General features: G+C 33.8%; 1 protein-coding gene across 1 annotated transcript; it reads right to left on the reverse strand.

Annotated features, from left to right (window-relative positions):
• Window positions 1-3,105: 3,105 nt before the first annotated feature.
• LOC131034518 (cysteine-rich receptor-like protein kinase 43) lies at window positions 3,106-3,610 on the reverse strand. The gene is made up of 2 exons (XM_059214722.1): window positions 3,366-3,610; window positions 3,106-3,214 (listed from the first exon to the last, which is right to left on the reverse strand). The coding sequence occupies exons 1-2, from the start codon at window positions 3,608-3,610 to the stop codon at window positions 3,106-3,108; spliced, it is 354 nt and encodes a 117-aa protein (XP_059070705.1).
• Between the last annotated feature and the right edge of the window lie 10,055 nt (window positions 3,611-13,665).

A 13,665-nucleotide genomic window follows, 5' to 3' on the forward strand; every position in this document is an offset into this window, starting at 1 on the left:
GTTCTTCTAGATTCTATCAAGAAGATAACAGAGTGTAGCTCACAAGCATACAAAGAAATAGATGATACCATTCCAATTTTGAAAATGATAGCACCTAAGTGTAATATAGATAATAAAGATTCTTTAGGTCAACTTGACACTTTTTCTAAGTATATTACTAACAACACTGTGATAGTTGAACAAATAAAAGAGAAAGCATTCAAGGAGAGACTAGAGATGGAAAAACACAAATTCTTTGAGGAGGAAATAAAGAAGTATACAAGACAATTTGACACTCTTTTATCGGAACTGTGTAGTACACTGAAGGAATTTAAAACTTTGTACAAAGATACTTGTAAGACTAACTTTTTGACAGTTGATATAGACCGAAAGATCAGCAAGATACAGGAGGAAATAAATCAACTAGCTGATAATTTCATTAATTCATCTGATTCATTATCAATTTTTGAGCAAAAAATAACAGGTTTTGAGGAAGAACTACTAAAGTTGGAAAGAGAGAAGGAAAGAATAAAAGGAAAGGCCAAAGATCTAAATTGGAGACTTAGCCCAAAATTGGACTACCTCACCTCATTAAGAAAAGAAATATCTGATGCTTTGATTCAAGGACAGAAAACACCGACAAAGCAAATGCAACACCTCAATGGTACAGTTCAGAGGACCGAGGCCACAATAAAAGAGAGCAAAAAGTTCATTGAGAGCCTGAATCTGGTTTGGGCTTTTTTTTCAGATTGTAACCAACCAGTTACAAGCATAAAATAGGAAACCACACTCATTGACACTTTGACAACCTTTGTCATTGATGCCAAAGGGGGAGTAGTGGTATGAGAAAAATACTCAGCAAATGGCTCATCAGCTTAGGGGGAGCACACATTCTTCTCGTACACAATTTTGGTAATTCTGGCAGATTCTTTTTGGATGACATTTTTGGATTTTTCTCATGAGTGTTGGCATCAATGCCAAAGGGGGAGATTGTTGGAAAATGCACACTCCAATGAGACATTATAGGTGATTGAAGGTTTTTTCATTGATGGCAACCTTGCGATCCTATGACACCAGCAAGACAATTTACCAGCACTAGCAAAGATAGACTCTACACTAGCACAAAGACCACCGATAGTGAAAGGAAGCAAACTGGCACAAAAGCGGATAGGAATTTTGTTTGTAATATATTTTGTTAATTATTATAAAATCATTGTAAGCCGACTTGGCAAGTTGTAAAATGACTCATATATGTATGAGATCATTATAGAATATTTGTAAGTAAGTAGATAGGCGCAATAAGGTAGACCTATTATGCAATCTATAGGTTAAGGGTTTATGTATGAAACAGAGCTATAAACCGGTACTGGATCTGGCATGGTAGATGCTATTTTGAAGCAGTACAAGACATTGGATTTATATAATCCATTTTGTAAGTCAGTGAGACTTCCCATTTTGTAATTGAGCGGTGAGCTCTAGGCACTTGACCTTCCTGCACGTGCAGGCCCCTCTTGTAGCAGTAATATTCTCTTATTGGCCAGTAAGTGAATATTGTGGGTCACAAATCCCATTGAGGTTTTTCCCACACCGGGTTTCCTCATTAAACAACTGTGTTATGGTGTGTTTTTCATGTGGTTGTTGTTATCTCTGTTTATTGCTTTATTTCTGGTTTATCGGTATACAGTATTGATATACTGTACATGTTTTAAGTTAAGAAAATCTTACAACTGGTTAGATACTGATTCACCCCCCCCCTCTCAGTATCTATGGGAATCCTAACATATATATGTGTATGTGTGTGTATGCATGTGTGAATGTGTGCATGTATGGGTATGTGTGTGTATGTATGCATGTGTGTGTGCATGTTTGTATGTATGTGTGTAGATATAGGATTTTGAATCCCTTCAAAACCTATTTTACACCTAATCAAGTGCAATAACCTGCATCCTCATTATGTTAATAAATTAAACAACATCTAATGTTTTTTATATAAAAATAAACTTAAGGAAAAGTACAATATATATATATATATATTATACAAATTCCCATCTTCATTATATTGAAATTTTTTGACAACATTTAAATATCTTAAATCAATATATATATATATATATACATATATATATATATATATATATATATATATATATATATATATATATATATGACACCTTACATTTTATTTTCTAATATAGTTTTCTCAGCTAAAATAATAAAAATTATTATTGAATTATAATATGCATTTCAATGAATATAAGAAAAATGATGGTTTTTCTCATTTTTTCTCTTTTGGAAGGACAAGACTATTAATTCCTTTATTAAGTTGTATAAAAATAGAAGTAGAAATTATCCTTATCTTTTGCAAAATCTTAAATTTGATAATCAAAGTGTACTCATATCAACAAAAAAATAACATTATATACTATATCTTATTATTTTTAGCATAATTAACATAATAAGACAATTATTTATTATAATGAAATGACAAAAGATATATATTCATAGGAAATTATGAAGATCACAATTTGTTTAATATTAGATTTTTTATTTGAGAGACTAAAACAAAAATTATTATAATTTGCTATTATATGAATTTGTCATATATAGTTCAATATTGAAGTTCTATTACTAAAGTTATTTAGAAATAATCAAGATTATCTAGGACCCAAATCTATTAATTATGTATCATTGATAGATGAGCAAGCGAAAGGAGTGGTAGATGAAGCAGATAAAGTTGTGCTTTCAGATGTTGATGTTGATGCATGTCATGGAACATTATCTTGTGTAATGCTGAGATAAGGAGGCTTTACAAGATTTGGCAAGTTGTTCACAGAAGCATTTGAAAATGGCATATACATTTACCATTGGTAGGCGAAGTGATGGATTTTCTTGTGTACATAAAAGACCTATATGAATGCATCTTGAAACTTGTTCATTAGGAAAACATTTTACTATAGTTTTGTCAATTATATCCATGATATTTCTTTTCTTGTAAGATCTCCATACCTGTATAAACATGAAAAATACTTCATAAATTATATAATTTAAGAAACCAACTATATTAACTTATCTCCCTTTTATCTTACCCATTCCAAGAGGCTCTGGAATTTAGATGACAATCTACTATTAGAGTTCTTTCTTCCACACAATTTCTAAAATGACAACACCAAAACTGTAAACATCTGCTTTAATAGATAATTGACCACCTAGAGCATACTTAAGTGTCATATAGCCACTGCATAATTGGAAATAATTATTAGATTAGAATACAACTCAAGCAACAACCTTAAGAAAACAACATAAACATACATAATTGATAATAGTTAAAACTTGAAAATAATTCTGAAATAAAAATAAATAAGTATTGAAATTTATTAAATTCTTACAGTGTCCCTGCAATAATTGTATTGACACGAGTCTCCTCAAATTGAAACAACCTAGCTAAACCAAAATCTGATATCTTTGGTTGAATTTTCTCATCAAGAAAAATATTGCTTGCTTTGATATCCCAAAGAATGATTTGCAATTGAGAATCTTGGTGTAAGTATAAAAGTCTACCATCTACTCCAAGTATGATGTTCCATCGCTTTGGCCAGTCAAGATCTTCTTTCCGCTGCGGATCTATATCCATATCTCCAAATGAATAACTCTAAATAAAGAACACTTATTATATGACTCCCATGTAGAATTTAGATCAAATAAACTTACGAAACAGTATTTTATCGAGACTTTTGTTAGGCAGAAATTCATAAACCAGCAAGCGTTCTAATCCTTCCGCGCAACATCCAAGAAGATTCACAAGATTACAGTGTTGAATTTCAGCCACCAACTTAGTGATGGGTAGATGGATTGGATCACCATCACATATAGAAAGGCAAACACATAAATTTAGAAACAAACACATAGAAAATTAAATAAGCTAAAATGCGGCATCAAAACATAATTTTATTACTTGATACAAAACCATTACATGATGCCTCTATATATAGAGGTCTTTGGAAAATTCTAGAAACTTTCTGAAAATATCGTAGTTCTTTCTAGACATTAGACCAACATGCCAAAATAAAAGTATCTACTATTTCCTTCCATTTAACTTTATCTCTTGTTTATTCTAGAACATTCCATTCTTATATAGTTTCTATTTACAAAATATCAAGTTCAATTTCATGTTTTTTTATTTAATTAATTGCCTTTTAGATGGGAGAAACTACATATGCCAACACTTAGCTTCCTTTAGAAACTTCTTTTTCCTTTGCAATGATTGTACGGAAAGCCTCTTTACCGCTATTAGTAATCCATTTGGCATAGTGCCCTGACATAAAAGAAAACACACAATTATTGAGTTTATGTAACATTGTAGAATATAACAAAGTCCAAAATGCTTAATTGAGTGAAATAGTGATTGAAACTTGCTTATGATAAATTAATTGTTGGAATGTGAAGTCCAAATTGGACTCTTAGCTAGCAGTGGTTGAGTCATCATGGCTATCTTAGCTAGCAGTAGTTGCATCACCATGGCAATCTTAGCTAGTAATTTCAACATGTGTTTTACATGCAGTTGTGTGAGTCATACTTACTATATTTAGTAAGTTGTATTCAAGTAGGACTCTGCAACTCGGTTGTTTAAGGCTACTCGAAGCCATGTTTTCATAGATAGTTTTGAGATTGTTGTAACTCTGTAATTCATGAGAATCAATACAAAAGACAAAATTTGCACATTCTTTTTTACTGGTATATTTTTACCAGGTTTTTCCATGTAAATCTGTGTTATGTCCTATTGTTCTTCCTTGCAAATTTTTTGCACTTGTTATTTTTTCTCACATTAATCTGAGAAAAATGGCTCTCTAAAGAGAATCAAATGTCAGACAAAAAAGAATAGCCATAACTCAGAAGAAAGAGGACAAACAGCTAGTGTGAAGAAGCAGAAAGAACTTTTGAAGCCAATGAGCTGAATATGGATAGCCAAACAACCAGCATAATCGAAAGGAAAATGTAGGATAACACAATTGCCAAAGTATTCGAAGGAAACTATAACACTCAGCAAAGAAATTGTCCTGAAGCTATGAATGCTAGATCATAGAAAGGACAAAGACCAATAATGATAGGTAGAAGCATAGAATAACTATAGAGAATTGAGAGGTCACTCGTGAGATACTCGGAAGCAAGAACCCCCCCAGATGGGTAGCTAGTAAATACAAAACCAACAACAAGTTGATCTCCAAGGCCGAACCCCTTAGCAAAAAGAAAAAGTTGGTGGTGAAGGATCACAACCCGAAGATTACGGACCAAGGGATTAAACTGGACATCTCTATCAATGTCAAGAAATATAATCAGGGGAAAGATGGTAGTCTAATGAATCTTTTCATGGAAGCCACTAGAAGCCAAGAGCACTACTAGAAATGGGTTGAGTGTAAAATCAGCACCCTGAAGATCGGGGTTAAATAAATAATTGACATTTTCACTACTTCCCCTGAACCCAGCAAGCAGGAAAAACTCAAGACCATGACTCAAAACCTCTCTCAGAATGTCGAGGTAATGAAATGTAACCATGAACAAAGGATTGATAAGGTCAAACAATCCATGGCTAAGATTAAGAAAAATCTCAAGAATCTGGTCTTCATTAGTAAAGAAGCCATGAACAATAGTATTGAGGGGCTTGAAAATATTAACGAGATGGTTGTTGATTATAAATCCTTCCATAGCGACCTGGTAAAAGAACTTGGAGGAGATGATGTGGCTGCTGGAGACAACAAAACCACTGGACCCAGTTCCAGAACCAAGAGCAGAAGCAAGAACAAGGGTACCTCCAGATTCATCATGGAGGAGCTTGAGGAAATCAATAGGATTTCCATCCAAAAGAACAAGGATCTGGTTCTCTCACTTAACTCAGAGCTTTTTTTGCTTTAGCTTGTTTATTTGCGTTTTTTTGTCAGTATTTCTGTTCAGGGTTGCTCCCTTGTTTTGTTGTTGTTTCTTGCCGGTTGGCTGTTGGCCAGTTATTGTAAAACTTTAGGTTTTGAGTCCTTGTAAACCCCATTTATCCTTATCAAAAACTATAGAGAATCAAGAATGGAGAATCTTATCTGGAACAGAAATAGGGTGTAGGCCACCAAGGCACGAGATTTCAAGTTACCAGCATGAGCAAACTCAAAACCATAGAGAAAGCTCCGGTAATGAGTATCAACAAGAAACAAAAGAAATCCCCACTTGTTAAGCAACAATTCCCGTCATTAGACAACATATCAGTCAAACCTTCCTACAGAAGAGGATTATCAGAGACTAGGTTTCTTTCATCAAGCATAGAATTTATTCTACAATTAAGCAGAAGATCAACATAGCCATTTATATCTCCATAGAAGTAACTAAAAGTAACATATTAGAGTAGATAATCTAGCAGAAAAACTGATCTTTGAACAAATATATGTAAAGCAATGAAGTTTAGATAAGTAGTTTCCACTTATATGTGAAAATCTTGAACTATCGATTGATCTGTTATAAAATTCAAAATAACCCCTAGTGAATTTTACTAAATAAAAATATCCTAGTAAACATTTGAATAGATTTAACTGAAACAGTGAGAGGGAAGACAAGTATTTGTGTTTATTTATGAAAAATATCAACTATTACAAATATGTGCTCAAAATTAAAACAAAACTGAAAAAATTAAGAAAAATGTCCGATTTGTATGGCTTTGAATGCTATTCCTTTCTTTCATTCATAAATTATTGAAAGATAATATATAAATCTATATCCAAAAAATTTAAAATATAATAATTTAGCTTAAGTAATGGATAACAGATTCTGTTTAATAAAATAGTATATTTAATATTCTTGTCCAAACCAAGAAAAAATGATCAGTTAGGTTATGTTACCTATGAGAAAAATAACAAGTGCATAAAATTTGCATAGAAGAATAATAGCACAAACACACAGATAAATGTGGAAAAACCTGGTAAAAATATACCAGTAAAAAACCATGGGCAATTTTTGTCTTTCGTATTAATTCTCAGGAATTATAGAGTTACAACAATCTCAAAACTATTCTAGCCTTATTTTCAAAGGAGGGAGAGCTACTCTATGTATACAAATTTGGGAAACTTAATTCTATAATTAAGTTCTCAAATTTGCAACCTCTAACCCTTCCAATGCCACCACTATAGTCATATTATTGACTAAGCCTATATGTGTCACTTAATCATCTACAAGGTTGACACATACATAGTCCAACTTGATTCTCCTATGAATCACTTAATAATATACTGAGTCAACACAATCAAGTTTGCAAATTCCTAGTCAGAGACAACTTATTAAATATAGTAAGTATGACTCACACAACTACATGTATGACACATACAGGAGCAAAGTCCTAATTGAAGAAAACTTATATGACACATATGGAAGCAAAGTCCTAATTGACTTCACATTCCAACATTCTCCCACTTGAACTCAAATTTCAAACTCTGAATAATTCCTCTACTGAAAGACCATTGCCAACGCTGCCTATCATCACATAATCTGCAAACCAAGAGAAGTTCTGCACCAAATGAACTTCTCTCTACTAATAGGTTTTATCATAATATCTGTAGGTTTTACATCAGTGTGAATCTTGGCTAAAGGGATATGTCCTCCTTCAACCACTTCATGAACAAAGTGATATTGAACATCAATATGCTTTGTTCTAGAATGGTAAGTTGATTTTCATGCTAAGTGTAAAGCACTTTGACTTTCACAATGTAGTACCATGTTATCTTGTTGCACTTGCAATTCACCCAAAAGTCTATGAAGCCAAATTGCCTCCTTGCTAGCCTGCATTGCTACCATATATTATGCCTCAGTAATAGACAATGCCACCACTGCCTACAACTTCGACACCCAACTAACAACTCTTCCAGCTAAAGAGAAAACATAACTTGCTCTAGACTTTCTCTTATCTCTATCTCCACCAAAATCTGCATCCAAATACCCATTAACTTGAAGAATACTCCCACTGTAACAGATAGCAGCATCTAAAGTGACTCTCAAATATCTGAGAATCCACTTCACAGTTGTCCAATGATCAGTACCAGGATTCGCCATGTACCTATAGAAAACTCCCACTGCTTCTGTAATTTCTGATTTCGTGCATGCCATGGTGAACATAAGACTTCCTACTGCTGATGAATATTGTACATGAGACATCTATGTCTTCTCTACTTTTGTGTTAGGGAACTGTTTAGAAGACAATTTAATATGAACAGGAAATGGAGTACTAACTAGTTGTTCTTTTTGCATATTGAAGAGCTACAAGACCTTCTCCACATAGGTTTTCTATGACAACCATAATTTCTTGTTGTTTTTGTCTTTATGTATCTACATTCCAAGAATCTGATTTGCACTGCCTAAGTCCTTCATCTCAAACTCCCTAGCAAGCTGAGTTTTCAAATGGATGATTTTATACATGTTGGGCCGGCTACCAACTTATCATCAACATACAGTAGTAGAATAATAAAAATTCCATCATCATACCTTTGAAAATAGGCACAATGATTAGCCTCACATCTACTAAAACCCAAACTCAACATGAAGGAATGAAAGTTCTTGTACCAACACATTGGCACCTGTTTCAAACCGTAGAATAGTTTTCTCGGCCTACAAACAAGATTCTCATTGCCTCTTTCCTCAAAACCTTCTGGTTATTGCATATAATTCTCCTCAGAGAGATCACCATACAAGAAGGTTGTTTTTATATCTAACTGTTCTAAGTCCAAATCAAGACTAGAAACAAGAGCTAAAACAACTCTTATAGTACTTAACCATACAACAGGTGAAATTTTTTTATCAAAATCAATATGAAATTTTTGTGCATACCCCTTGGCCACCAACCGAGCTTTATATCTCTCCAAATTATAACTTAAATCTCTCTTCAGCTTGAAGACCCACTTGTTCCCAATATCTTTTCTCCCCTTAGGCAATGGCACAAGCTCCCATGTTTTGTTCTTCTGCAGAGATTCCATCTCCTCTTCCATAGAAACTCTCCATTTGCTTGCACATTCACCTTCAAAAGCCTCCTGATATGAAGTAGGCTCACCAACATCAGTAAGTAATGCATAGGCAGAATTACAAGTAAGAGAATACCTTATAGGTGGTTTTATTACTCTACTAGATCTTGTTAAAAAAGGTGATGATTCACCATGTGGCTCAACTGGTTTTTGTTCTTCTATTTGATCTTCATCTAGTTGCTATGCATCTAGTTGTTCTTCATCAAGCACATCTAGATGATCATTGCATTTTTTAACCTCTACTGGAATATCTTCCATACCTTGTTGTTCTTTACCTCTTTGCATTAAATTTTCATTAAAATACACATCTCAACTAACAATAATCTTGTGGGCAATAGTATCCCACAATCTCTACCACTTTGTACCTTCTACATAGCCAAGAAAAATACATTTTGTGGACTTCTTGTCCAGATTATTTCTATTCTCTTTACGAATATGTACATAAGCGTTGCAACCAAAAATACAAAGGAATGAGTAATCAACTGGTTTACCTTTCCACGTTTCTTCTAGAATTATATTATCAAGAGCAGTAGTGGGAGATCTATTGATCAGGAAACAAGTTGTATTTATAACCTCACACCAAAATTTATGCTCCAAAACAACAGTACTCAACATGCATCTGTCCCACTGTATGATTGTATGGTTCATGCGTTCAACAATATTATTTTGTTGTGGTGTCCTAGAAACCATGAAATGCCTCGCAATTCCATGCTCACTGCAAAATTGATTAAATTCTGTTGAATAAAATTCACCTTCATTACCTATTCTAAGACATTTTATTGTCTTACCTTTTTGATTCTCTACTAGAGCTCTAAACCTCTTAAAACAAGAAAACACTTTAGATTTCTTCTTGAGAAGATAAATCCACACCTTATGGGAATAATCATCTATAAATGAAACAAAATATGATGAACCTTTAATAGATGTTATGGGAGCTTCCTAAGTATTTGAATGAATTAGATTTAATACATCTTTGCTTCCAGTAGTACTTCTATAAAAACTTAGTCTATTATGTTTTTCAAACAAACAATATTCACAAATACTTAAATCTTTAGATTTTGCACCTAGGAGAATATTTCTATCTAGTAGTACCTTGAGACCTCGTTCACTCATATGGCCTAGCCTTTGATGCCAGGTTGATAATGAGTCCATCTCTACATCTAATACCACAACAACCTCTCCAGTGTTAGTTTGTCCAACTAACCTATAGAGATGGCCAACCTTCTCTCCCTTTAGCACAACCAAAACTCCCTTTGTTACCTTGAGACAACTATTTTCTCCATTGAATCTATAACCTTGTTCATCAAACTCTCCAAGTGAAAGTAATTTTTTCTTTAAACCAGCTACATGCCTAACATGCTAAATAGTTCTAACTACTCCGTCAAACATCTTGATTCTTACCTCTCCTTCACCAATAGCTTCACATGGGTTGTCATTTCCCATGTAGACCATACCACCATCACAAGACCAATAAGAAGTAAACCAATCTCTGTGTGGTTTCATGTGAAAGGAAGCACCAGAATCAAGAATCCAAACATGAAGTAAAAAACTTCTCAAATTAGCAGTTAATACCTCTCCATCTTCCAATGGTGTCTGAACTTTAGCAGTGTTTGCCTCATATGTAGGTGTACTAGGATTCTCCTTGGTTGCTTTTGGCAACCTACAATCCTTCTTGACATGTCCATTCTTTCCACAGTTCCAACATTTCACCCTTTTATGCCCCTTTGATTTGGACCTGGTCTGTCCATGCTCAGTATTTGCTCTTTCCTGAGTTCTGCCTTTTGCATCAAGGGCTTAATTAGAAGAAGATCCTTGAGATGTCTTCCACCTTGAATCTTCAGAGATTAAAGCAGCCACCACATCCTTAAAGACCAACTTCTCACTCGGTGCAAAATTACTAAGAGTCATAACCAACTGATCCCAAATATCTGGCAAGGAGCAAAGTAATATTGTTGCCTTAGCTTCTTCATCGATTTTCACACCCACTAAAGCCAATTTTCTTGTCAGTGTTGAAATCATTCAGATGATCTATGATAGATGAACTATAAGGCATCCTCAAATTATGCAATTGTCTCCTTAGAAGAATTTTGTTTGCTAATGAATTTGTCTCATACAACTTTCCAAGCTTATTCCACAAGTTATGAGCAGATTTCTCCTCTGCAACATTGAACAAAACTGAATCTACTAGAGATAACTGGATTGTTTCTCTAGCCATGCTATCCATGGTATTTCAATCTCCTATGCTCATATTTGCAGGTTTTGATGATAATCCTTTAAGACCTCTGTGACATCCATCCTTTACCATAAAATTTATGTACCTCAAATTTGGTAACACTATTTCCAGTCATTGCTCACTTCTAAAAAAAAACAACTTCTACACAAATAACCTATGCTCTAATACCAATTGAAAGAAAAATAACAAGTACAAAAAATTTACAAAGAAGAACAATAACACATAACACACAGATTTACATGGAAAAACCTCGTAAAAATATACCTGTAAAAAACCACAAGAAAATTTTGTCTTTCATATTGATTCTCAAGAATTACAGACTTACAACAATCTCAAAACTATTTTGGCCTTATTTTCAAAGGAGGCAGAGCTACTCTATATATATACAACATTGAGAAACTTAATGCTATAATTAAGTTCTCAAATTTGCCACCTCTAACCCTTCCAATGCCACTACTATAGTCATATTATTGACTAAGCCTAAATATGGCACTCAATCATCGACAAGGTTGACACATATAGAGTCCAACTTGATTCTTCTATGAATCACTTAATAATTTACTAATTCAACACAATCGAGTCGCAGAGTCCAAGTTGGAGACAACTTACTAAAAATAGTAAGTACGACTTACACAACTACATGTATGACACATACAGAAGCAAAGTCCTAATTGAAGACAATTTGTATGACACATATGGAAGCAAATTCCTAATTGACATCACATTCCAACATTACCTTGTATACAAAACCAAATCCTCCCTCTCCAAGCTTGTTATCTTCATGAAAATTTCTAGTTGCAATCCTGATGTTTTCGAAATTAAAGATTATCTCCTGCTCCTAGCCGATCTCTAAGTCTACCTCTTTATCTAGATTCCGTGGATAAGTAATGCTCTGGGGAAAGTAGTTACAATTTTGTATCTAAGAAGAGAACTTTCTTTTTTTTGATTATAATGAAGGGAAAAAATCTTGATTCTGTTCTAATGTCCTTACTAGGAAGGATTTTGTTGATACAAATGTAGGACAAATGTAATAAAATTTCGCTGCGAACATACCTTTCCTTAAGGGGGTGTGCTTCCATAATGCTGCAAACGTAAATTTTCTTCGGATTGCAAATAGGCATAACAATAACATCACCAGTGAGCCACCAACAATACCCAGAACTAAGCCTACTTTGTTTGAAGACTTTGCTACACATGAGATTAATTTGAGTGCTTAGACATCTAAATTGGTAGGAATGTTAATTTGACAAAGCAAAATAAACACTATTAAAGAAAATCAAGGAACAATTAAATCATTTATTAAATATTGTCATCACAATTCCTCTTCTATGGATTTCGTAATAATATAAGAATAATTAAAATTAACTCGTAAGGGTTGCTGAATCTATGGAGGGCTTGGATTAAAGAATTTGTAAATATGGTAATGAACAGCACAACTTCCTGACTAGGTCGCTCCTCCATCAAAAGTTTCATTGTCTTTGAACGTCACAATGAATAGATCATGAATTGCATGTGTTCAGCACATTTTTCAATCCTTAGTAGAAGTTAAATACCTCCAACACTAAACAAGACTGTATATTTGATCCAGGTGGATAAGTTTTTCCTTAAAAAATAAGACTATATTTGATCAAGTGGATAAGTTTGTTGGTGTAAATAATTATTCATCTTGGATATTATTACACTTTACTTAAGTTTACTTAGGAAATGCATTTCATAGTAGTTTGGGTATGAGACACTTGGGTGTTTGTGCCACATTGGGATAGTGTGTGTAGGAGAAATTCCACCTTTTATGGTGTTGATCTTGTTGTTACACTCCACATTCAGTGGGTGATCCACCTCATGTGGAATATTATATTATTTCTCCTACCTACCCACACCTATTTCCTACCTACCCTTGTTTCTTATAGAACCACATGTCATGTTTGTGTGCTCACATATCCCTAGCCTTGCCTATATAAGAAGGCTCATCTACATTGTATGAAATGGAACAATCGATCATTTATCTATTGATGAGAATACAGTTCATTCTTATCCTATATTTTGTCTCTATTCTACTTTTCATTGAGCTCTTGATCTTAGCAAAATCTCACAAAGTTTTTCGATCAAAAATAGATAATGTTGCAGCAGCTTCAGAAGTGATTTGTTTTTGTTTGCCAAAATATGGGAAGGGGGATTCAAACCCCTAACCTCTTAACTATATTTATTGATGCTGCTTCTATTTAAATACCATTGAATTCCCTATGAAGAATTTTGCAGGGTCGTTGGTTTGAACAGGTTACTCCATACTTACAGGCCACCACTTCCTACTGCTATACTATGCGCTCGGTTTGGGGTTAAATAGTGGTAGTTTGTTTTTCTATCATATGCGAATGGTGATTCGAGATAATAGGGTTCAAACCTCCTATCAATAAGTTC

Source organism: Cryptomeria japonica, chromosome 11, assembly GCF_030272615.1.
Source record: "Cryptomeria japonica chromosome 11, Sugi_1.0, whole genome shotgun sequence".
In the NCBI taxonomy this organism is placed as follows: Eukaryota; Viridiplantae; Streptophyta; class Pinopsida; order Cupressales; family Cupressaceae; genus Cryptomeria; species Cryptomeria japonica.

Bases quoted from the DNA above. Each gene is read 5' to 3' on its own strand.
- LOC131034518 (XM_059214722.1), bottom strand. From the start codon at position 3,610: ATGGATATAGATCCGCAGCGGAAAGAAGATCTTGACTGGCCAAAGCGA. The intron at 3,215-3,365 runs GTAAGAATTTAA...CCAATTATGCAG, and splicing joins ACAATTATTGCAGGGACACT to TGGCTATATGACACTTAAGT.